This window comes from Scyliorhinus canicula, chromosome 16, assembly GCF_902713615.1.
Source record: "Scyliorhinus canicula chromosome 16, sScyCan1.1, whole genome shotgun sequence".
In the NCBI taxonomy this organism is placed as follows: domain Eukaryota; kingdom Metazoa; phylum Chordata; class Chondrichthyes; order Carcharhiniformes; family Scyliorhinidae; genus Scyliorhinus; species Scyliorhinus canicula.
In genome coordinates, this window is record NC_052161.1 from 69,445,250 (window position 1) to 69,472,047 (window position 26,798).

General features: G+C 46.8%; 1 protein-coding gene across 14 annotated transcripts in view; it reads right to left on the reverse strand.

Moving 5' to 3' along the window:
• The window catches only part of fam13c (family with sequence similarity 13 member C), a 170,329-nt gene that overhangs the window by 47,036 nt on the left and 96,495 nt on the right, over positions 1–26,798 (reverse strand). For 9 of the 14 annotated variants that reach the window (XM_038821992.1, XM_038821986.1, XM_038821988.1 and 6 more), the window contains 2 exons: positions 19,362–19,509; positions 18,992–19,057 (listed from right to left, as the gene is read on the reverse strand). In XM_038821992.1, the coding sequence (XP_038677920.1) occupies positions 18,992–19,057; positions 19,362–19,509 (214 nt within the window). Of the gene's footprint in view, positions 1–18,991; positions 19,058–19,361; positions 19,989–20,262; positions 20,384–26,798 lie in introns of those variants that run through there. The other 5 variants (XM_038821996.1, XM_038821994.1, XM_038821999.1 and 2 more) reach the window with 4 other exon arrangements.

Below are 26,798 nucleotides of genomic sequence, written 5' to 3' on the forward strand. Positions count from 1 at the left end.
GGGTAAACATTTTTGATAATCTTGGATTCAAACTTGAAGGCACCACGGAGCACACATCAACATGGTTGATAATAAACCTGCATCCTTCCCTATTTACCAGCTTCGCAGAGACATCATTTGTTGAGAGGTCATGCTCCTCCCATCAACATATCAATTCCCCCAGTTGTACAAAATTTGAGACGGTTGCCATTGTAATCCATGCTGAAGTGTTACAGAAGCTGGAACAAATAGAAGCAGATGGTATCACAGAGCCAACCACTCATCGCCATGGATTTCAAATCTAGTCATCAGCCAAAGAAGAAATGGCAAACCTAGATATGTGTTAACGTTCAGACAGTCATTCAATCATTCCGGGCAACTGTCCACTTCTTACAATCCAAGAATGTCAGCATCATTTTGTAATTCCACAGTCTTCACAAAGCTCAATATGTGATGGAGCTTTCATCAGACACCCCTTGAAGAGCAAAGCCAATATATTACAGCTTTTATTACGTATGAAGGTATGTTTAAGTACCCCAGAATTAAGGCCCGATGGACTAAGTGCATTTCAGAACATTGCTTCTTCTGTCTTGTCAGATATTGAGGAGACACTCAAACCTACTTGATGGTGCCTTTGCCCATGGAAGGGATAAAGTAAAACATGATCAACAATTAACAGCACTGTTCAGTTGACTCACACAACCTAATTTGACACACATGGACAAATGCACATTTGTGGCACCGGAGATTCACTGTCAAGTGTACAGAGTGACAGTAGCTGGACTAAAGTCCACTCATGACAACAGCAAAGCCATTTATGTGCTCCCAAATTCGTCTATCATGGAAGAGTTGGGATCATCCCTTGGTACTGCCAACTTTTAGCTCAAATTTGTTCCCATGTATGCAGAGCTCATGGAGTATCTTCAGAAGCTTCTGCAAAAAGGTGCACAATAGGAAATGGACAATTGCAGATCAGGTCATTGATCTCGACAAATATAAAGATGGTTAGGTCAAGTCTTCATCAGGATGAGGATCTTGCAGGTTTACGCTGGCATACTGAACCATACTGCTATCACGGCAGCACAATGATAGTGAAACAACTTGCAACATGGGAGACTACACGGTCATGATCATTTCGCACGCAGCCGGAATCAGGTCAGGCAAGAGGACTTGGAGGCAGAATTGGCACAGAGAGTGTGCTTCAGAAGCGATGCCAGTATCTGAAAAAGCAAGTGGACTTGTGGAATAGGGGAAGAACTGATCCCAGACTACAGAGTATGCAATTAGCTCATATTGTTTGGTGATGACTGTATTGCACATGAAACCCGAGTGGTTATGCTAAAATTGCTACAGCAAAATGTAGAACAGCACGGTAGCACAGTGGTTAGCACTGTTGCTTCACAGCTCCAGGGTCCCCGGTACGATTACCGGCTGGGTCACTGTCTGAGCGGAGTCTGCATGTTCTCCTCGTGTCTGCGTGGGTTTCGTCCGGGTGCTCCGGTTTCCTCCCACATGTCCCGAAAGACATGCTGTTAGGCAATTTGGACATTCTGAATTCTCCCTCTGTGTACCCGAACAGGCGCTGGAATGTGGCGACTAGGGGCTTTTCACAGTAACTTCATTGCAGTGTTAATGTAAGCCTACTTGTGACAATAAAAGATGATTAGTATTATTGCATCATGTCCATGAGGGACAACTGGGTGTTGTTAAGATGAAACAATGATCCTGTGAAGCAGACTCGTGGTACGCAATAGATTGCTGTATCAAAGATTTCATTAGAAACTGGGTAGCATGTACACTGAGTGAGAGGTCTGTTAAAACCATACCTCTACAGATGACCCCAAGGTCAACAAGACAACGGCAACAACACCAAGTAAGATAGCTTTGGTGAAGCCTAAGCAACCTCTCATAATCAACATTTTTTGTGGCAACACAATCACGACAACAATTTCCATAACAACCACAACCACCCTAGACAAGTTGTCTAAGAAATGTAGATTGTTAGAAATTCTTACAGGCAATGGAATGAAGTCTGTTTGTGACGAATGTGAAACATTGTCATACATTATATTCTTTTGCAGTAATGTTAGTAAAACCTGGGTTAAGATGCATAGAGACAGAATGACTGCTACAGCAGTGATTAAGATGTCATAAAAGTGAGATAATCATCGATTTGGAGGTGAAGTTTTCTGCTTCAGAGGTATATCTTGAGAATAATTTATCCCTGAGATGTAATTGATGAGGGGTATTGGGTTTGATCCCGGCTAGACAAGTCAAGGGGCATCTTGTAAGAAGAGACAAGAGAAAGCCATATGCTTTGGGTAGAGATGATGTAGCCAAGTATGTCTGAAAAGGCAGTTGTTCTGAGAACTCTCATTTGTACTGAGGTGTTTCAGTTCGGTCCTGAAAGTTTTTCTCTCCAAAGATTCTGCACAGAGAAAAGCAAGTAAAACCCTGGATGTTAATGTTATTTGAGTGATATTTAATATATATTGGTTTGTTTTATTGGCAGGTTTAGTTTTCTTCTTTTAATTAAGAACTGTTAATAAGTAACTATTAACTGTAAAGCTATTTCTTTGTTGCGAATGTGGTTAATTCTGTGATTAAATTAAAGTTTGTTTTAACATAAAAGATACCTATTGGTCAGTGATATCACTCCTGTGGTGCAGTAACATTTCCTCACAAATGGAAATAGTTGAGTTATCATTCGGCATCCTAACAGTTCCCAGTTAGTTTATAGACTTCCGAGCAAGTTGCAGAACTGATCACAATCTGACATCACACTGCAATCTACAACCGAATGGTGGTATTGAACAATTCAATAGCGCAATAAAGGACAGTCTGAGAGATAATAGGTCAGAGGAGAAAACACTTAGAACAATCCATTCACAGCCTACCCCACACAAATCAATCCACCCCAAACTCTGACCGGACAGACACCAGTCAAATTTACGATAGGTCGTAGCTTTCACATGCCATTGATCATTCTTAAGCTGTCACCACCAATTGATGTGAATGTCACAGTGAAAGCAAATGAAATCACAAAGCGACCAAGTAAAGTTTGAGGTTGGCGAGCGGGTTTGAATCAAATAACCATAATTGCTGCCACTAACTTGTATCACCTATAGCAGATCCAAAGCAGATCGAGTGGTTGCTTGGTAGCACTGCTCATCTGTTGGGTAACAACACCAAGTGGAATATAAGATGCTTGATAGCGAACAGATCTGGATATTTTGAGCGTAGTAATTATGAGGGTACATTTTCTTTTCGTATGAGTGATGTTGATCATTCCCCTCTTCAAGTTCATCATACAGAACCACAACATCAAATTCATATATCTAATCTGTTTTCTACCTCTCTGTAGCTCTGACGAAGAGCCATATGGACTCAAAACATTAACTCTGTTTCTTGCTCCACAGATACTGTCAGACCTGCTGAGTTTTTCCAGAATTTTATGTTTTCATTTTAGTAGATATTTTGTTCATTTGAGGAGCACAAGAGACCCCCGTTCGAAGCACTATCACTTTGTTAAGCCAACCAAACCTCTGTGTGTGATAAACAAGTGTTTTATTTCATAAGGGTGGGCTAAACAACGGAAGGGCACACATTTAAAATATAAATGAGTATTTTGAGTATTACTGAAAAAAGAGATGTGCTGTTGAAGCTTTTTGTCCTCTACTCATCAGGATAGTAGATGCAATGTCCATAGGGTCTATTCCCGAATAGATTTTTTCATCCTGAGCAGGGGATTGATCCCGAAGGTGCAGGATGCAGAGTATTCGGCCATAGCAATTTCAGACCATGCTCCACACTGGGTTGATCTGGAGATGGGGGAGGTGCAGGACCAGCGCCCGCTCTGGCGCCTGGATGTGGGGATGCTGGCTGATGAGGAGGTGTGTAGGAGGGTCCGGGGAAGTATTGAGGGGTATCTTGATACCAACGACACGGGGGAGGTCCGGGTGGGGATGGTCTGGGAGGCTCTGAAAGCAGTGATCCGGGGGGAGCTGATCTCCATCCGGGCCCATAGGGAAACGAGGGAGAGGAAAGAGAGGGAGAGACGGTGGGGGAGCTCCTGGATGTGGACAGGAGATACGCGGAGGCACCGGAGGAGGGGTTGCTGGGGGAATGGCGTAGTTTGCAGGCCAAATTTGACTTGTTGACCACCAGAAAGGCGGAGACACAGTGGAGGAGGATGGTATATGAATATGGGGAAAAGGCGAGCAGGATGTTGGCGCATCAGCTCCGCAGGCGAGATGCGGCTAGGAAAATTGGTGGAGTGACGGATAGGGGTGGGAATGTAGTGCAGAAGGGGACAGAAGTAAATGGGGTCTTTAGGGACTTCTACGAGGAACTGTACCGGTCAGAACCTCCGATGAGGAGAGGGGGGATGGAGAGCTTCATGAACAGGCTATGGTTCCCAAGGGTTCAAGAGGAGCTGGTAGAGGGGCTGGGGGCGCCGATAGAGTTGGAGGAGCTAGTCAGGGGGATTGGACAAATGCAGTCAGGTAAGGCGCCGGGGCCGGACGGGTTCCCGGTGGAATTTTATAAAAAGTATGCGGATCTGGTGGGCCCCCTGTTGGTGCGAGCCTTCAATGAGGCATGGGTGGGGGTGCTTTGCCCCCAACGATGTCGCGGGCACTGATCTCTCTGATCCTAAAGCGGGATAAGGACCCCTTGCAGTGTGGATCATACAGGCCTATCTCGCTCCTCAATGTTGACGCTAAGTTGCTGGCGAAGATCCTGGCCACCAGGATAGAGGACTGTGTGCCAGGGGTGATACACGAGGATCAGGCAGGATTTGTCAAGGGACGGCAGCTCAACACGAATGTGCGGAGACTGCTAAATGTTATTATGATGCCGGCAGTGGAGGGGGAGGCGGAGATAGTGGTGGCGCTGGATGCGGAGAAAGCGTTTGATAGAGTTGAGTGGGGGTACCTGTGGGAGGTGCTGGAGTGGTTCGGATTTGGGGAGGGATTCATCAAATGGGTGAGGATGCTCTACGCGGCTCCGATGGCAAGTGTAGTTACCAATGGAAGGAGATCGGAGTACTTTAGGCTCTACCGTGGGACCAGGCAGGGGTGCCCCCTGTCCCCCTTGCTCTTTGCACTGGCGATTGAACCTTTGGCTATGGCGTTGAGGGAGTCAGGGAGATGGAGGGGTCTGGTGCGGGGTGGGAAGGAACATCGTGTATCGCTGTATGCGGACGACCTGCTGTTGTATGTGGCGGATCCAGAAGGGGGAATGCCGGGGGTGATGGAGCTGTTAGCGGAATTTGGGGGCTTCTCGGGCTATAAGTTAAATTTAGGCAAGAGTGAGGTATTTGTAGTACACCCGGGTGATCAGGAGGAGGGAATTGGGAGACTCCCATTTAAGAGGGCAGTGAAGAGTTTCAGATACCTGGGGGTGCAGGTGGCCAGGAGTTGGGGGATTCTCCATAAGCTTAATTTTACCAGGCTGGTGGAACAGATGGAGGAGGAATTTAAAAGGTGGGACATGGTGCCGCTATCGTTGGCGGGTAGAGTGCAGTCCGTCAAAATGACAGTTCTCCCGATGTTCTTGTTCCTTTTTCAGTGTTTGCCCATCTTTATCCCTAGGACCTTTTTTAGAAGGGTGACTAGCAGCATCATGAGCTTTGTTTGGGCGCATGGGACCCCGAGGGTGAAGAGGGTCTTCTTGGAGCGGGGTAGAGATGGGGAGGGGTTGGCGTTACCCAATCTCTTGGGGTATTATTGGGCGGCCAATGTGTCAATGGTGCGCAAGTGGGTAATGGAGGGGGAGGGGGCAGCATGGAAACGGATGGAGAGGGCGTCCTGTGGAGATACTGGGGGCCTGGGGGCCTTGGTAACGGCGCCGTGGCCGCTCCCTCCTACGAGGTATACCACGAGTCCGGTGGTGGCGGCTACCCTCAAGATTTGGGGGCAGTGGAGGCGACATAGGGGAGAAGTGGGGGGCTCGATGGAGGCTCCGTTAAGGGGGAACCATAGGTTCGTCCCGGGGAACATTGATGGGGGATTTCAGGGTTGGTACAGAGCGGGCATCAGATAGCTGAGGGACCTGTTTATTGATGGGAGGTTTGCGAGCCTGGGGGAGTTGGAGGAGAAATTTGGGCTCCCCCCGGGGAACATGTTCAGGTATCTGCAGGTAAAGGCATTTGCTAGGCGGCAGGTGGAGGGATTCCCTTCGCTTCCCGCGAGGGGGGTGAGCGACAGGGTGCTTTCGGGGGTCTGGGTCGGAGAGGGGAAGATATCTGATATCTACAAGCTTATGCAGGAGGCGGAGGAGGCGTCAGTAGAGGAGCTGAAAACGAAGTGGGAGGGGGAACTAGGGGAACAGATCGAAGACGGGACATGGGCTGATGCCCTGGAGAGGGTTCATTCTTCCTCCTCGTGTGCGCGGCTTAGCCTCATCCAATTCAAGGTGCTGCACCGGGCCCACATGACTGGGACGAGGATGAGTAGGTTCTTTGGGGGTGAAGACAGGTGTGTCAGGTGCTCGGGGAGTCCAGCGAACCATGCCCATATATTCTGGGCATGCCCGGCACTGGAGGAGTTCTGGAAGGGGGTGGTGAGGACGGTGTCGAGGGTGGTGGGATCCAGGGTCAAGCCAGGATAGGGACTCGCGATTTTTGGGGTTGGGGTGGAGCCGGGAGTGCAGGAGGCGAAAGAGGCCGGTGTGCTGGCCTTTGCGTCCCTAGTAGCCCGGCGAAGGATCTTGCCTCAATGGAAGGATGCGAGGCCCCCAAGCGTGGATACCTGGATCAATGACATGGCGGGTTTCATTAAGCTAGAGAAGATCAAATTCGCCCTGAGAGGGTCGGTACAAGGGTTCTTTAGGCGGTGGCAACCTTTTCTCGACTTTCTGGCTCAACGATAGGGTACGGGGACAGTAGCAGCAGCAACCCGGGGGGGGGGGGGGGAGGGGGGGGAAGGGGGAGGGAAAAGGTGGGGGGGGGGCGGACGATGACTATGTTTGTTTATTTAATTTAAATTTATTTTTAAGTTCTTTTGTTGTTCATTGGGGTTGGGGGGGGTGGGGGATGGGATACATGCGTCGATACGGTCTGGGGGTGTTACAGTTATTATGGGTTATTTTGTTGCATTTCATTGTTTGTCGTTACGCTTTATATTTTCTGTAAAAAATTCCAATAAAAATTATATTTAAAAAAAAAGGATAGTAGATGCAAAATTACCAAACTTCAAAAGAAACAACAATTTATACTGAATAAGAAGAGCATACTGATTGATTGGCAAGTGGATTCTGATTGTCTGAGACATTGCTGTGGAGAATGCATCAGCGAACTATTGTCCCGCCCATGTTTTTCTGTAATTCAAAAAAAGGTGCAAGCCTGGACATGTTTCTTTTGGCCTGCAGTGGGCTGAGCAAATTAATATATGTAGCTTCGAGCAAGCAAAGCTGAACCACTTCAAAATGCCCAGCTGATCATCTGAAATTATTCTTAATAGCATTCTTAGCACACACACGATTGTTGAACAAGCGCTGTCCTATTGCAGAATCACATATAACTTTAGACACTATATTCTGAATTTTACAAGCACGGGCTGGCTGATTATTAGCTGGCAGGCAAGTATTTTATTGTAAAAAAACCCTTAAGTCAAGCAGCAAATCGTCTTGCTCCTGTTCAGCTTCTCCCAAGTGCCAAACCACCATTTGATTTAATGTGGAATGAAACTGGAGCTGAAACAGCACTTCTCACGCTCTAGTTTCTAATGATGTGAAAGCTTTGAAGAGACTGCAGAAAAGAGATCTACCAGTCTGGTACCAAGGACGAGGAGCGCAGTTGCATGGAGAGATTGGAATTAATTGTGCGCAGAGAAGGTGAAGGGGTTTAATATAGAGGTGTTCAAAATTACGAGGGGTTTAGATAGAGAAGCCATTTGCACTGATAGAAGGCACGTCCTGAGCTTGCGGAAGTATCAAATCAAATTTAAATGAGGTGTGGTAACAGCACGTCCTATCTGATTTGCATTTCTCTGTCCTGACGGAGGCCTATTTGAAGGGTTCAAGGCTTAGATCCCAACCCTGTGATGGGCCCCACTGCCACCCTTTGTATTAACTTTAAAGCCGGTGCCGGCTGAGGCTAAGAAGGAAGAATATTGTAGGAGGAGGATCTGGTACATACAGGATTAATATGGGATTGAGTAGGTAAAATAATTTGCCATAAAAATTGGGTAGATGAATATTGTATTTTTAAACACTAAGTTGTGATGATCTGAAAAACATTGGCCGGGATTCTCCGGCCCCGGGTCGGAGAATCACCGGGGGGGCGCTGGAATCGCGCCACGCTGCCCCGACACCGGCTCGCCGATTCTCCAGCGCCAAAACACGCTGGCACAAACACGATGGGCCAAATGGCCTCATTCTGTGCTGTATGACTTGATGATTCTAACTATTAGTCACTTATTCCTTTTCACAACAATGATTCACTGACATTCGACACAAATGTCGATTGCACTATATGATGTGGTGTCAGTGAATAATGCAAGCAAACATTACCCATGCATTGTGAACTAGCGGCTATATTAGTGGAACAAAAAACCTTTGTCCTCAGCAACTGCGGGGGAACAGAAAGTTCTTCATTTCTTTTATCCGTTCTCGAGCCTCCCAGTTCATAAATAACAAAAACACTTCCTAAGTAAATATCCCTTCTTCGTGGCCTCAAGAACACTGGACAATTTCCTCCCCTGGGAAATGCTGAGTTCCCAGGCTTTCGGCACTTGGCTGGGTTTTCCTTGGACCCATAGTATTCCTGCAGTGCAGAAGGAGGCCATTCAGCTCATCAAGTCTGCAATGACCCTCTGAAACTACACCCTACCTGGAGCCACTCCCCCATCCTATCCCCGTAACATCATAACCCAACCTAACCTGCACATCGCTGGACACGAAGGGACAATTTAACATGGCCAATCCACCTAACCTGAACATCTTTGGACTGTGGGAGGAAACCAGAGCACCCGGAGGAAACCCACGCAGAGACGGGAAGAATGTGCAAACACCACACAGGCAGTGACCCAAGGCAGGAGTTGAACCCGGGTCCCTGGCACTGTGAGACAGCAGTGCTAACCACTGTGCCAGCATGCCAACACCCAGAATGTAAAGTTATGATAATGGCTGGCAGTGGGACCATCACAGGGCTGGGATCCAAGCCTAGGACCCAGTATGTACAGGCGCCCCTTCAAATATGCATCCGTCAAGACATTTGAATTGGATACTGATACTGCCACAGGTTCAGCACGCACTATGTTATTCACGCCCACCATCGAGAGCTTTACATTTTGGCTGTCAGCTGAGGCGATGCTGGAAGAACATTGTAGTGGGAGGGACTGGTACATATAGGGTTAATATGGGACTGAGAATAGCACCACCACATAGCGATGTAAGAAGGTATGTGCTCCAGAGCCAAGATCAGTCTAGAGATCGACAGAGATATGTAAAGGTCTTTGATGAAGTCAGCTCCATACCTTTACTCACTACTGTATATGAGCATACAGTTATGGATCATTAATAAAGACTTGCTGTTAACATACCCAAGATTACAAAGCAAGATTCTTCATGGTGGCAGCATCCAGACCAAAAACCCTTGAGCTGGATTCTCCGTTTCTGAGGCTAAGTGCCGGCACCAATGGAGAATCTGTGTTGTTCCTCGACAGAAAAATCGGCGTGACTCCCTCACCTATTCCAGTACCGGTAAGGGCTAGCACCGGCGCCGCTTGGAATACATGCGGAGAATGGCCGGAGAACCGTCAGGCCCAGAGCAACACATGCGCAGGGCTGACAAACTGCAGCCGCGCACACCCGCGCCCCCACCTGTCGCGCAGGGAAACATAGCGACGGCAATGCTGGACCGCTTACCCGCCCACCCCCACAGCCCACCCCCGGGCAACACCCCACCACTCCCCACAGCCCTAGCAGAAGCCCCCCTGGGCAGCGGCATGGATCTCGGTCGAGTGTGGTGGCGCTGGACACTGTCCACAGCCGGCACGCCTGTTTCCCAACCGCTGTGACCACACGTGGCCCGCGACGTCGGGAACCCGGCCCATCCGAGGTGGAGCATCATCGTTCAAGGTCATTTGCCTTCTTACATCACTGTGCAGGTGGTACTGTATTCAGTCCCACATTACCCCTGTATGTGCCAGACCCCTATCCCACACCTCCCTCCATGGATATAGAGTTACTTAGTTTACTTCAATTCTTTACATTGTTATAAGTTATGTGCAATTTACCTTAGTGTTATAACTTATTCCAAAATTATTAACATTAACAATATTCTCACTGCCCATCACTCCCCTTCAAACCTTCAGTTTTCTCTGCCTGCTGAGATAGACAAAGTTCCTGCCTAAAAATCACAAAGATACTCATTTCCCACTCTTTCATTGCTTTTATCTCAGGGTCTCAGCATGAGCAGCCCTGTGCCAGGGAGGAGCGTTGTTCTAGCACAGTGGTTAGCACAATTTCTTCACAGCTCCAGGGTCCCAGGTTTGATTCCCGGCTTAGACTGCGGAGTCTGCACGTTCACCCTGCGTGTGTGGGTTTCCTCTGGGGGCTCCGGTTTCCTCCCACAGTCCAAAGATGTGCGGGTTAGGTGATTGGCCACGATAAATTACCCTTAGTGTCCAAAAAGGTTAGGTGGGGTTACAGGGTTACAGGGATAGGGTGGAGGCGTGGACTTAAGTGGAGTGCTCTTTCCAAGTGCCGGTGCAGACTCGATGGGTTGAATGGCCTCCTTCTGCATTGTAAATTCTATGATTCTAAGACACTAATTAGCAATTTATGATGTACTGTGAACCCCAGTGCCATTATGATTCTGGGATATCTCTCATTGATAGAGGTCGTTGAGCTTTCTAACCAGTGGTTTGTAACGAAACTGCGGTGGAATGCTGCAAAAAGAAAATATGTTCGTTATTTTCCTTTACCAAAGGTTTCAAGGGGGGTTTCTTCTGCTCCAGGAAAAATATCAATCGTGGTTCAAGTTCCCTACTGCACCTCCATGCCCTAAACCACTTGCAATATCCCAAACTTCGTGCTTCCCTCATCTCCCTCACAGAATCACAGAATTATTATGATGTAGAAGTCCATCATGTCTGCACTGACTCTTTAAATGAGCATTATTACTTTGTGCCATTCCCCTACCTTTTCCCAGTACCCCTGCACATTGTTTCAATTTAAATAATTATCTAATACCCACTTGAATGCCTCCATTGAACCCGCCTCCTCCACACTTCCAGGCAGTACAATCCAGCCCTGAACCACTCGTGCTTCACATTTGCTTCGTTTGAAAATCACTTTAAATCTGTGCCCTGTTGTTCTTGGTCATTTCACTAGTGGAACTGTTTCTCCCTATCTACTCTGTGCAGCCCCCTTATGACTTTGAACGTCTCGATCAAATCTCCTCTCAGCCTTCTTGTGTTCAAGGAGCACAGTCCCAATTTCTCCACTCGATCCTCATAACTGAAATTTCTCATTCCTGGAACCATTCTTGTAAACCTCTTCTTCACTCTCTCCAATACGTTCACATCTTTCCTATCGTATGGCTCCCAGAACCGTACTCAATATTACAGCTGTGTCTAGTGTCTTGTAGAAGTTCAGTATAACCTCCTCGCTCTTGTACTCTGTGCCCCTTTTAATTAAGCCCACAGTATTATGAGGTGAATTTTCCTCCGGCAAGATTCTCCGTTCCGCCGGCAGCGCACTCCGGGTTTCACGGCGGTGTGGGGTGACTACAATGGGAAATCCCATTGGCCAGCGGCAGAGCAAAGAATCCCCCTGCCAGCGATGACACACTGCCCAGAAACACACGGCTGGGGAGGTGGAGAATTCACCCCTATAAGTTTTATTAACTGCTCTCTCCACCTGTCCTGCAACTTTCAATGATTTACATACAGCACCCTCTGCACCTGCAACCTTTTACAATTTTACCCCTTATTTTATACTGTCTCTCCATTTTCTTCTTACTCAAATGCATCACCTTCCACTTCTCTGCATTGAACTTCATCTGCCACCTATCTGCCCACTCCACCAATATGTCTGTGCTTATGTCCTTTTGGCTCATCTACCATCTCACCCTCACACTTGCCTTCCCAGTGCATGTAGTGAAGCATCAAAAAGGTTGGTTTAACCAAGCATAATATAAACTAAAGTAACTCAGTTTACAAAACATATTTTTGAATTTAAAATCCTACACAATTTCGAACATGTATATTTGCAACAGTCGGGCCAGAATTTTACAATGCTCAGGTGGTTGCACATCTGACCTGAAAGTGCATAAAACACGCGAAAGACATTGCGCATCCGCACAATGTTTTGGTTCACAGGTCCCCGTGAGTGTCGGAAGCGTGCCTGCTGACAATCACACCAGAAAGACCAGGTGGACTCACTTTAGGTACCTGTGGTGCAGGTAGCCTGGGAGTGGGGGTGGCTCCGCAGGTACAACATTTCTAGTTTGGTGGGGAGAGTGAAAGCTGATCTGGCAAGGTGGGATGGTCTCCCTATGTCACTGGCGGGTTGGGTACAGGCGGTTAAAATGAACGTGTTGCCACGATTTCTGTTTATTTTTCAATGCCTAACGATTTTCCTGCCAAAAGTGTTTTTCAGAGAGATTGAGGGAAGGATTACTTCGTTCATATGGAGAGGGAAGGTGGCCAGAGTTAGAAAGGTGCTGCTACAGAGGAGAAGGCAGGCAGGGGGTTTGGGTCTTCCGAACCTGATGTATTGCTACTGGGCGGCGAATGTGGAGAAGCTGCGGAGCTGGGTCAGAGGGGTTGATTCCCAGTGGGTTGGAATGGAGGAGAGTTTGTGCAGGGGGTCAGGATTGAAAGCACTAGCAACAGCGCCGCTCCCGATAGCCCCGGGGAAATACTCAGGGAGTCCGGTAATAATAACTTCATTGAGAATTTGGAGGCAATTTCGCCAACACATCGGGTTTCTAGCAGGGTCAAGGGAAATGCCGAGTTGGGGGAACCACGGATTTGAGCCAGGAAGGTGGGATGGAAATTTTCGGAAATGGGAGGAGAAGGGGATTAAGGCACTAAAAAATTTGTTTCTTAGGGGTCGGTTTGCAGGATTGAAGAAGCTGGAAGCAAAGTATGGTCTGGAGCAGGGGGAAATGTTTAGATTCATGCAGGTTCGAGATTTTGCCAGAAAGGAGATACAGAGCTTCCCAGCGGCCAGCCTCCACATTGCTGGAGGAGGTGCTGACAACAGGGGGACTGGAGAAGGGGGTAAAGTGTCAGCGGTTTACAGAGCTATTTTGGAAGAGAAGGCACCACTGGAAGGGATCAAAGCAAAGTGGGAGGAAGAGTTGGGAGAGGATATGGAGGAGGGGTTCTGGAATGAAGTGCTACGGAGAGTGAATGCCTCCACCTCGTGTGAGAGGTTGGGGCTGATACAGCTGAAGGTGGTATACAGAGCACACCTCGCAAGGGCGAGGATGAGCCAATTCTTTGAAGGAGTGGAAGATGTGTGTGAACGTTGCGGGGGGGGGGTCCTGCTAATCACGTTCATATGTTTTGGTCCTGTCCAAAGCTAGAGGATTACTAGAAGGAGGTTTTTAGGGTAATTTCTAAAGTGGTGCACCTGAAACTGGACCTGGGCCCCCAGGAGGCCATATTCGGGGTGTCGGACCAGCCGGGGTTGGAAACTGGTGGGAAGGCAGATGTTGTAGCCTTCACTTCGTTGATCGCCCGAAGGTGGATCCTGATAGGTTGGAGAGCAACCTCTCCATCCTGTGCCCTGGCGTGAGACCTGTTGGAATTCTTGACTCTTGAGAAGGTTAAGTTTGAACTGAGGGGGAGGATGGAGGGGTTCTACAATTCATGGGCATTATTCATTATGCACTTTCAAGAACTGGACAACATCGAACATTAGTTGGGGGGTTGGGTGGGTTGGAGGGTTGGTGGGAGGGGGGCGGTGTGTGTTAATGGCGACTATGGGTGATCCCTAATTCCTTTTTGTCATTTGTTTGTGTGAACATGCGGGCTAATGTTTGGGGTTTGGTGGGAGGATGGGATTGTTGTTATTGATATGGGGATTGACATATTTGTTACTGATTATTGTTTATTGTTGGTGGGTGTAAATTTGGGAGAAAATGTGAAAAATGAGGAGAATAAAAATATTTTGAAAAAAGGAAGGCCAGGCGGCCTTTACATCTCAGCTTCAAACTCAGTCCAGTGTGGGCTGAACTGTCAGGACGGAAATAAATGTTTTAAAGTTGTCTGGGGACTGAGGTCTGTGCTGTCTGGACACTCTTTACATAGTTTTTCCATCTCTGTTTACTTTTCATAGATCAGCAGCTGCCTGAGACAGCCCCGCATTGGCTGTCCCCCTGAGAGAGAACATTAGAAGCGCCAGTCCACACTCACCATTTTCTCAGTGCCTGCCCTCTTCCTGCAACCCGGGCAGCGCTCAACCTTTCCCAGCGCACATTTCACATGGGATGCTCGTTAACCGGCCAGCCAGCGTGAAATCGGGTTCTGGGGAGCGATCGTTTCCGGGAATAAGTTTCACACCTACTTCCAGGCCCACCGGGTACGCTTGCCCAACGGAAATAAAATTCAGGCCCAGGTTCAAACTTGCAGTGGTACATGGCCAACTGACTCGTGCCTCTAATTAATCCCTTTCACAGCTATACAGAGAATCACCACCGCATCCCCTGCCCCGACACCACAGATTTAAGGTTCCGTTATGTCAACTTTGCACTGCTTCTCACCCACTGCCTGTTGGTACAATTCCATTCACACTTGGCCAATTTAGGTCCACCTGAGACTTTATTCCATACAATTCACTTTCAATGTTCTCTGGCCCATAGCAGTTCAAGGTCATTTTCTGATACCAGACCCATTCTAACGCTTATCCTTTTTTTCCCCCAAGGTTGGTCCAATTTAACCCTTTAGCAGCCTGTTTGGGTGTTGAGTAACATTTTCCATTGCTCCTCCTCCGAAGGATTGTAGAGGACTTTTTTGTTCTTTGCCTTCATTACAACTGACCCCACCTCAAACCCTCTGGTAGCTTACAGAGATACATAACCGAAAAGCCAATTGCTGCAGCTTGAATAAATTAGGTTCAATGCGAACTCACAGCATAGTACAAAATATTCTTTGAAATGGTGGCTATTACAAATCAAACCAGAAGTCTGGTTATAATTAAGAGTTTTACTTCCATATGAAGCGTACATGACAAAAATCTTTTCTTTATTCGTTCATGTGGGTGTCGCTAGCTGGGCCAACATTGATTTGATTTGATTTATTGTCACATGTACCAAAGTACAGTGAAAAATATTTTTCTACGTACACAGTACGTACATAGTAGACAAAAAGAATAATCAACAGAGAACATTGACAAATGGTATATCGGCAGATAGTGAATGGTTACAGTGCGGAACAAGGGGCCAAACAAAGCAAATACATGAGCAAGATCAGCATAGGGCGTCGTGAATAGTGTTCGTACAGGGTTCAGATCAGTCGGAGGGAGAGTCGTTGAGGAGGCTTGTAGCTGTGGGGAAGAAGCTGTTCCTATGTCTGGATGTGCGGGTCTTCAGAATTCTGTACCTTCTGCCTGATGGAAGGGGCTGGAAGAAGGCAATGCCTGTGTGGGAGGGGTCTCTGATAATGCTGTCCGCCTTCCTGAGGCAGCGGGAGGTATATACAGAATCAGTGTGGGGGTGGCAAGCTTGTGTGATGCGTTGGGCAGAATTCACCACACTCTGCAGCTTCTTGTGATCTTGGACCAAGCAGCTGCCATACCAAGCTGTGATGCAACCAAAAAATAGAATTTACAGTGCAGAAGGAGGCCATTCAGCCCATCGAGTCTGTACCGGCTCTTGGAAAGAGCACCCTACCCAAGGTCCACACCTCCACCCTATCCCCATAACCCAGTAACCCCACCCAACACTAAGGGCAATTTTGGACACTAAGGGCAATTTATCATGGCCAATCCACCTAACCTGCACATCGTTGGACCGTGGGAGGAAACCAGAGCACCCGGAGGAAACCCACGCACACACGGGGAGAATATGCAGACTCCGCACAGACAGTGACCCAAGCCGGGAATCGAACATGGGACCCTGGAGCTGTGAAGCAATTATGCTAACCACAATGCTACCATGCTGCCCCTTAACCGAATAGCATGCTCTCTATTGCACATCTGGAGACGTTTCTGAGCGTCCCATCCCTGAGAATATTTAAGGGTCAAACTCATTGCTGTGGGTCTGGAGTCACATGTGGGCCAGACCGGGTAAGGATGACAGATTTCCTTCCCCAAAGGACATTAGTTAACCACATGGGTTTTTATAACAAACGACTTTGGTTTTATGGTCATGATTCGACATTTTGAATCCAGATTTTTATTTAATTCAAATTTCACCATCTGCCATGGTGTGATTCAAACTTGCGTCCCCACGGCATTACTCTGGGTCTCTGGATTACTAGCCCAGTGACAAAACCACTATGCCACTGCCTCCCCCCATGATTACATAGTAATCACCATATATTGTTATGGTGATGGAGAAAGAAAACATGGAATTATAGACAGAAATATTGGACTTTAAAAAATCCGATAATATGAACGTGATCGAATGGCTTTGCTGTTCCCAAAAAGCAGCTCATTGCAGCGCAGCATGGCAGATAGAAGCTGGGACACACTGCTCCCGGGATCTACCCGACTCGCAGTGAGATCCACATTTTGGCAAATCTGCATATTAGAGCGTGACAGCTAGTCTCACTTTAATGTGCAGATTCCCGAGTTATCTGTGGCATTGGGATCTATGTTCTTTGCCGTGGAGACCTCGGGAGAGCGCTGTTCACTACTGGCCTCCACAAACAGGGACCAGATGGAATGGCACTAGTGGGGGTCTCCCAGGGGTATGGAGGTGCATGCCCTCTGGGCAGGGTAGTACCTTGGCACTGTTGGTGCAACCTGGCACTCCCAAGATGTCCAGGTGGCATGGGCAGTGCCAGGTTGGCACTGCCAAGGTCCATACTCGCATTTTTTGTGTGCTGGCTATTAGGCTCAGGGTGCCTGGTGTCCCAATCTCTCTGAGGAGTTACGGTGAGCAGAGCTCCTCAGTGCATATTATGGGGCTATGTGCGGCCTTGGCCACGCATTCCCCGCTGAGGCCCCTTATCTAACGTGAGTGGCATTTTATAGCCATATGTTTTTCGGCGCGATGAGCACCAGGAAACAGACGGCTAAACGCACTCGCCATAGGACTTTTAGTAAAATTTCATCCAAAATTTTAACCTATGGACACAAACCCCAAAGATGGCAGATAATGTGCAGTTAGCCATTGACAGGAATGACTGTAGGGTGTATCTCTCAGGGACAATGGAACACCTCCCTGTGTTTCCAAACAAGGTACTTCTAAAAGCATCCAAGGACTGATTACCAACCCCAGTAAAGGCAAAGGTGCATAATGGCTATTTCATCTGAAAGACCCTGGGTGAGATTGCCAGGACAGATTAGTATATTTGGGTTTCTAGTTGGAATTCACAATGAAGGGGTTAATAGCCAGACGAGAGAGCTGCCCTGGGCCTGCCTGTGTGTCTGTCTGTTGGTCTGTGTGGGTGAGTGCTGTGACAAAAAGCAACTGGAAGTTTTCCAGACTGCAGGTGCGTGCTCCAGTACCAGAGGCAGTGTTCTTGCAAAAAGGAAATAACCTTCTTTTGCTGAAATATCTAAAAACTCTCTCACTCTCTCTCTCTGACTGTGGAAGTCAACCAGCCAGCAAAAGGGTTGCAGCTGAAAAAAAAAACTGAAATCTCTCTACCATATCAATCAACAGAGAATGAATTTGCAATAGCCGCACATGTCATCATCTACTCCTCGAAACTCCAGGACTGTTCCATATAACTTATTATATTTATTTAGTATTGGACTCAATTCTTACTTCTAATCTGTATTAATGTAGATGCGTGTGTTTTACCATTTTTCCTAACCTTTTTAATAGTTAATAAACTTACTCTATCTTAGTTCAAGAAAGCCTGGTTAAATTGGCTCCTTTTTAAACATAACTATTGGGTCTGGACAAGGTATCCAAGGGAAAGGGAACCTTGTTAGATAAGCCTTTGTTGCTACCAGCAGTGGGTGGTTTGAATAAAGACAAGGAGCCAGTCACTACTCCTCACCCGGGATTGGAACAATTTTGGGATATCCCAGCTGGATGGTGACAAATCGAGGAGTAACGCCCGGACCAACAACTTTTGGGGAACCTCACCTGGGGCTGATCATAACAACACAAAATGCCCAATCCAAGTGCAAAAGTCTGTGATGAGGTAATTACTTTTCAGAAATCTAGCTTTTGAGTGGATCCATTGGCCTTGAGGCTAGGCTCTTTATTGAGTTAATGAGTCACTGTTGAGTATTAAATCACATCCTCATGAATTTCTGGTGAAGTAGTTGGTACTCTTCTGGCCCAAAATTCATTCCCCATCAGTTCCAGCCTGCATCTCTTACAACGTTCCTACAACTGAGCACCTACCTCTAGCCCCTGCAATTTTAAAAGAGGCATCCCTGTTAACCCCATGACGCCGAGCCTCCCAGACAACCTCCAGAAATGCTTCAAACGTCTTTCTGAATAAAACTGCAGGTCAAATGTTATTATTACAATGGGGCTACAAGAGTGTGTTGTCGACATAGAGAGGCAGGCTTTAAAACAAATGGATAAGCCAGCTCTTTGAATCAAAGGAACAAAGTTGCTAATTCAATCAAGGTAATGAACCGGTTTTGATCAAAGATGTCAGTCAGTTTGATTTTCACACGAAAGAGGGAAGCAACTGTGACTTTGTCAGTCACCCGCCTGATGATAAAGTCTCATGGAAGACGCCCATGCCCTATGGATGGATGGTGGGGGTAGGCGTTAACGAGAACATAAAATAAAAAGAAGGCATTCCCTCACGTGCAATACTCCAACTGGGACAAGCTGTCACAGGCAGTAAATGTGACTGGGTTAAAGGGCAGGATTCCGAGTTTCAAATCAAAGCATGAAACAATATAATGTACTTACCGTCGCTATCTCTCTGTTGATGCATTAATTTGAAATCAATAATAGGGGCAATGATGGTGCTGTGTTCTGACAAAACAAAACAAATGTAGAAAATAAAACAGAACTAGAAATGCAAGGGCAAACATTGGTAATTATAACAATGAAAATTAAAAATCCACTTTTGATGATAAAAACTCAACTCCATGATACACTGAATGAGAAAAAGAATAAAAGATGATTGACACTAACGTTTTGTAACACAGTAGCTTGGCAGAGCATCAAGTTACAATGAATTCTAAGGTGTTGCACCGCAAGTACAGGGCACTTTCTGTATCAAAGTAAGACGTGAAAGCTTTAATTGTTCTAGCTGCAAATATATTAGGTATCTTACCGCCACTGCTTCCTTCATCACCAACCCCATTCCGACCGGGCGGAGGCGGTTGCTCCTTGCTATGTTGTGTTGCAGGACTTTCCTCCGGGCTTGTCAAGAATGTGGAGCACAGGTCAACGTCAAAGGCTTGCAGCTTCATCAAGGAGTTCTGCAGGCAAAAGCAGAACATGATGCCATGAAACACCAGCACAGACGCCAGCTCTGCCCACAGCCGTACCGCTGTGCTTTCAGTGAGAGGTGTCTGCTGCAGTAGCAGCAGCAACACCACCACCCCGGGGTACTTGTGTGAAGGCCAGCGGTGATGCGTCGAACTTAAAGCCATCTATTCAGGATGACTAACATGCTGCTCTGGGCTCCGCAGCAGAAAGCACATCTCGGATTAGACCTTAAATTGTGACCCGAGTCCAGTGAGAACACTCATTCCGTCAGCAGTCCGTGATTTGGTGACTCAGCCAATCTGACACGGCAGCCAGATTATATTGTCCCTAATGCTCTGCCTCCGTGCAATAGCTTAATCCAGGCTGCTGACATCATCTCTGGTGACAATTTGCCCCTCCCAGTGCAGTCCATTCATAAAAGCCAAGATCAGATCCAGTGATGCCCCTACGAATGAATCAGGCAATGCTTTACTTTTCACAGTAGCATTGGCCTGCACTAAATGTCTTCGTGAATAGAAATATTGATCCCCCCCCCCCCCCCCCCCCTGGATTTCACCAGCTGGGGTTTGAACCAGTTTCAGCCACTAGCTACAAAAGAGAGTCAGCAGGATATTTATATCTGCTCAGAGTGAGAGCCTTTTTAAATGAAGCCCTTCAGCTATTACCCCCTAGATTCTAACATGCAGGGTTGCCCATTCAAATTCATGACAGAAAAATGCCACAGAAGCTTGCAGCAAACATACCCTTCATTTAAAAAAATTAAGCTGAAGAAGGCTCGTGACAATCTGACTGCAATGAATTGGCTGTTTCCAGCATCTCTCGTGCCCACAGGGGGGAGGGGGAGACTGCAACAGTCACATACGCATGTAAATGTGTAGCCCTGCACGTCTTCAGGCAGGAGCTGACAAACAGCAACCCAGCCGGTGCCAGTCTGAAGTGTAGCTCGTCTGACCACCGTGGGTACCAGAAAAGCGCAAACGGAAGCGTGTCTGTCGATAGTCCTCCCCTTAAATCCAAGGATGAGAAGGACAAATTCTTAACGCCTTTTTGAAAAATTTCAACAATTTCCGTTACGCAGCCCCGTTACTTTTAAAACCCAGGGCACTTACACAGGAGCCCGAGTCCGGGGGGGGGGGGGGGGGGGGGGTAAGAAAACTTGATACTCCTACAATGAAGGAAGGAGCAGGTAGCAAAAAACAAAATAAACCCTTGGCCAAAGCTTTGAGGAGGATCTCGGGAGAGGCGAGAGTTCGGGGCATGGATAGCTGAAGGCACAGCATTGGAAGTTAAAGGGCAGCACGGTGGCCACACCAGGGTCACGGGTTCGATTCTGGCCTTGGGTGACTGTGTGGAGTTTGCATGTTCTCCCCGTGTTTGCGCGGGTTTCTTCCGGGTGCTCCGGTTCCCTCCCACAGTCCAAAGATGTGCCGGTTAGGTGGGGTTGCGGGGATAGGGTGTGGGCCTGTGTGGGATTCTCTTTCGGGACATCAATATGGACTCGATTTGCCTCCTTCTGCACTGTAGGGATTCTGTAAAGAAAGGTATGAAAAGAGGCTAAAATTGGAAGTTTAGCACACTGGGCTAAATAGCTGGCTTTTAAAGCACACCAAGGCAGGCCAGCAGCATGGTTCAATTCCCGTACCAGCCTCCCCGAACAGGCGCCAGAACGTGGCAACTCGGGGCTTTTCACAGTAACTTCGTTTGAAGCCTACTTGTGGCAATAAGCGATTTTCATTTCATTTCATTTCACTTGTGGGAGGAAACCGGAGCACCCGGAGGAAACCCACACAGATACAAAGAGAGCGTGTAGATTCCGCATAAACAGTGACCCAAGCCGGGAATCGAACCTGGGACTTTGGAGCTGTGAAGCAACAGTGCTAACCACTGTGTTACCGTGCTGCCCACAAATGTTAACTGTCACTGCAGGGACCACTCGAGGTTATACAAACCAAATATTCTTTTCCATCGGAGACCAGGGGGTTGGGGAGAAAAATGGTCAGTTGCTCCCAATTGCCTGACACGAACAGCCAAGATTTATGCCACTAAGTCCATTTGTAATTAAAAGGCAAATCTTCACAGATTTAACAATGAATAAAACATTGCACTCGAACATCGTCACCCTTCACTGATTACAGGAAATTAAAGTGTCTTGTGAGAAGGTCAGTGTATTTTCAAATAAGATGACAGCTTGATTTTTATATGACACTCTCAATGAAGCAGAAATATATTATCCTTCCAAAAGTTGGATTGCCAGAATTTTTTAATATCTATTTATAGTTTGCTTTAAACTACAGATAAATACTAATAAAGGTTAATTGTACATCTAATTCCCCAAATTCCATTCCTAAATATCACAGCAAATTATTCATAAATGTGCTGATTTGCCAATGCAATATCAAAATGGATGGGTAATTTTCCATGATGTTTATGCGCATTAATCAAGATGTAAAAGCTGGTTCACTAAACAAAATTGAATTTTTTTGCTCTACATAAACTTAGCGTGCAGTCTAATTTTTCCTTCTCACGTAAAAAGCATCCATACCATTAAAATTCTCTATCATACTGGCAAAGTGCCACTTTTTACTCATCCATGTGATGTGGGTTGCACTAGCAACACCACCATTTATTGCCTTTCCCTAAGTGCCCTTAAGGTCTAACTGGGTGGCTGCCCGGCCATTCCAGAGGGTGGCTGAGAGTCAACCACATTGCAGTGGGCCTGGAGTCACGTGTGGGCCAGAACATGAGGATGGACGATTTCCTTCAGAATTAATAAGACATTAATGAAGCAGATGGGCTTTTAGAACAATCATGGTCACTGTTATTTATTCTAGCTTCTGTTTATTCCTGATTTATTTAATTAACTGAATTTAACATTCGCAGCTGCCATATTACAACTCAGATCGAAGGATCGATCTGAAGCCACTTCAGACACGTACAAGCTTTTATTTACGTAGGCACTCTACATATTGTGCACCCCCAACCAACAGCCACACTTTCCATCTGCTTCTATATATCTGAGTCACTAACTAATTCCCACCAGCTGAACACAATTAACCCCCAGTTGACATACAATGAACATGCGATGGTGAATTTGCGCTAACATTTCCAGATTTCTAAAATTACCCATCCTGGATCATAACCACTTAGGCCACCATACACCCACTTGATCCTGAGGCAATGAATGACAATCACAATTGACTGCAATAATTCAGTCAAGCAAACTGAGCTCATTGGTTTAAATACCCCACTGACTAAATAAAAACACTCAAAAGCATGTTCCCTTGATCATGTATGAAGAGCTACCAGTCACTGAGCAACAACCGCCACAAATTTAACAGACGAATTACTGATTTATTTTCTCCTCCAAAGCTACCATTTCCAAAAGGTACAAACTAGAACATCTCCCCTTCCATCTTCCTTAATGTCCCAAGCTTGAAGCAGAAGATGGGATAAACTCATTTCACAGTGAAATGAACAATTAATTGCAGGGAAGGCCACTCATTTACGCAAATGTGTGCATACCCGAGGTGTTCAAGTCACACTAGTACAAAACCCGCTGATAAAAGTGCAGTCTGACGTGTTCAATCGCTGCACATTAGTAGCCTGATTGTCTTTTGTGGATTGCATTAAACAAACTAGCAAATCCTCAGATTCACCAGTCAGCAATGCCACAGGTGACCTGTTAGATATCAAACTTTGTTATAGGAGCAAAGCAATGAAGGATATTTTTTAGTTACAATCCAAACGTCAAATTTACAAAGTTTGCTAACTGAACAATTGAACTCAGTGACCTCAGCTGTGATCATCTGCAGCAATTGATTCTTCTGGTCATAAAGAAAAAGACCACATTAACTGCCATTCCGCCACAGCAGCAAGATCAAACAGTCTGCTTTATATGTTATACATGTATGTGCAAAGGGATGTTTTTCTAGAACAGGTGTGGGCCCCTCCGCAGGAGATATACTAATACAGTAATTTTCAAAGTCGGGGTTGCAACCCTCAGGTGGGTCACAGGCAGGTATCGGGAAGATCGCGGCGCCATCCATCGCGGCGTTCCCAATCGCGGGTATTAATGCACAACGGTCGCAGCAACCAGCTTTTAAAAATGCCAGCTGCGAGCAGCTTTAAAAGTGACGGCCGCGACTGGCTTTACAAATGCGGGCGTGCTGCGCATGCGTGCCCGCTCGTCAGTGCGCATGTCCGTGTCCAGGGAAAAGCACCCCCTCCTCCTGACGTCAGCGCCATGACTCAGGAGAAGATTTCTTTCAAAAATTCAGTCAGTCTTCCTGCTTGAAGCGAGACAGAGAGCAGAGGTCATGTGTCTCGAGCACTGGCGTCACATGCTCTGGGTGTGATTGCGATTCCTTCATTTGGTCAGCAGCAAACAAGCAACAGGACTGAAAAATTTAAAATGGATCATTTTGTAATCAGAGAGGGCCAGAGAAACAAACAGGCCAGGATCTCACAGCTAAACCTGCTGGAGTGAGTGGCTCAGGAGAATCCATAGCAGGACAAAGCTATGATGGTGTGAGCTCCAGGATCTCCGATGAACAACCCACATAGAAATATAACATTGAATGACAAAACAAGTGAGATCGTGAGGACCAAGCAGGCTCACCTGTCGCATTAAAGGTAAGTGAAAATGGTGGGTCACAAAGGTCGGCCGACGTGGGTCACGGAGGTTGGTTGGTTGGTAAAAATGGTCCTCAGAAAAAAAGTTTGAAAAACACTGACCTAATATCCTATTCTTCAAAACATTTGAGAACACCAAATCTCAAGTTTTCGATGTTCTATCGAGGCAAGATTTCCAAATTTAAAAGATAATGATCCATATTGTATTGGCTCTCACTAGAAACCATGCCATGTCCTTTATTGTGAAGGAAATCTTCAATCTTCAATGGACTGCCTTTCCATTGTATATTCAGGACATCAATGGTCACGTTGAAAGAAAATATTTTAAAGGAACCTCTGTTTGGAGGGCTGAGAGTACACAACTTCAAAGTGTAAACAGATCAGGCAAGGATTGGATTGGATTGGATTTGTTTATTCACACGTGTATCAAGGTACAATGAAAAGTATTGTTCTGCGTAATGTTGAGACAGGCCATTCCATACATGAAAAGAAAATACATAGGGCAAACATAAAATACAGAATGTAAATACATAGACACGGGCATCGGGTGAAGCATACAGGAATGTAGTATTATTCAGAAGAGAAGAAGCGTGAAGAGATCAGGTCAGTGCATGAGAGGGCCGTTTAGAAGTCTGGTAACAGCGGAGAAGAAGTTATTTTTGAATCTGTTAGTGGGTTTTCTCAGGCTTTTTTATCTCCTGCCCGATGGAAGAAGCTAGAAGAGTGAATAAACCGGGTGGGAGGTGTGTTTGATTATGCTGTCCGCTTTCCCAAGGCAGCGGGAGGTATAGGTATAGTCAATGGATGTGAGGCGGGTTTACGTGATGGACTGGGCTGTGTTCATGACTCTGTAGTTTCTTACATTTTTGGGCCGAATAGTTGCCATACCAGGCTGCGATGCAGCCAGATACGATGCTTTCTATGGTGCATCTGTAAAAATTGGTAAGAGTCAATGTGGACATGCCGAATTCCCTTAGCTTCCTGAGGAAGTATAGGCGCTGTTGTGCTTTCTTGGTCATAGCGCGATGTGGGTGGACCAGGATAGATTGTTATAGAACATAGAACATACAGTGCAGAAGGTGGCCATTCAGCCCATCGATTCTGCACCGACCCACTTAAGCCCTCACTTCCACCCTATCCGCATAACCCAATAACCCCTCCGAATCATTTTGGTCACTCAGGGCAACTTATCATGGCCAATCCCCCTAACCTGCACATCTTTGGACTGTGGGAGGAAACCGGAGCACCCAGAGGAAACCCACGCAGACACGGGGAGAACGTGCAGACTCTGCACAGACAGTGACCCAGTGGGGAATCGAACATGGGACCCAGGCGCTGTGAAGCTATCCATTTGTGCTACTGTGCTGCCCGTGATGTGCACGTCTAGGAATGTGAAGCTGTCAACCATCTCGAATAATTTGAACAGAGGGCTGCCCAGGACAGGAAGGTGCTGCCCAGTCACAGTATCCCTATCCTGGGGGAGGGTCCCAGGGTAAAACCCTTTAACCACAGCCCAAGACCACCAAACCACCATGACCCTTGGGAGACTGTCCCTCTGCAGTCTGATAGTGGCAGAGGGCACATGGGCAATGGACTTGTCCCCTTAACCCCCTCAGGGTCCAGAGCGCCAAGTTAGGGTGTCAGTGCCATGGTGGCAGGGGCAGTGCACCATTGGTGATGCCAAGGTGCGGGGCCTGAAGGGGGAAGGTTGGCTGAAGGTGGGAGTGGCTGAAGGGGGGAATGGCTGAAGGGTGGGATGTCAGAAGAGGGATGGATGAATGGGGAGGTGGCTGGGGGAAGGGTCGTTGAAGGGTGGAGGTGGCTAAAGGTCAGGTGGCTGTCTGTTTTACATTCCACTCAATCTTCTTTACCAGTGTACTGCGTTCAGTTCCGCACCTGACCATTAAAAAGGATATATTGGTCTTGGAGGGGTAGCAGCACAGATTCACCAGAATGGTCTTATTGAAACATACAACATCCTGAGGAAACTTGACAGATTGAATACTGAAAGGATTGTGGGAGTAACTAGAACTAGGGAACGTGGTTTAATGAAAAGGTGTCTCTCATTTGAGATGTGAGATGAGGAGAATTGTATTTCTGTCAGAAGGTCATGAAAGTTTGGAACTCTCTTCCCCAGACAGCGATAGAGTCAAGGTCAATGAATATTATTACGGCAGAGATAGACAGTGTCTTGACCAACAAGTGGTCAAAGGTTATTGAGGAGTGTAGACGGAATGTGGAGTTGAGGACACAACCAGATCAGTCATGATTTTATATCATAGTTTTAGGCTAAGAGGTGGCAGATTTAAAACAGAGATGAGGAGAAATTATTCCTCTCAAAGGGTCGTGCATCTGTGGAATTCACTATCCCAAGAGTGCAGTGGATGCCGGGACATTGAGGGAATTTAAGGAGGAAATATGCAGATTTTTAATCAGTAATGGGTTGAAGGGTTACGGGGAACAGGCAGGGAAGTGGAATTGACGCTGAGAGGAGATCAGCCAATATTGTATTGAACAGTGGAGCAGACTCGAGGGGCTGAATTGCCTACTCCTACTCCTAGTTCTTATGATCTTATGAATGACAGGCAGGCTCAAAGGCCAAATGGCATACTCCTGCTCCTAACATATGTTTGTATCTACATATGTT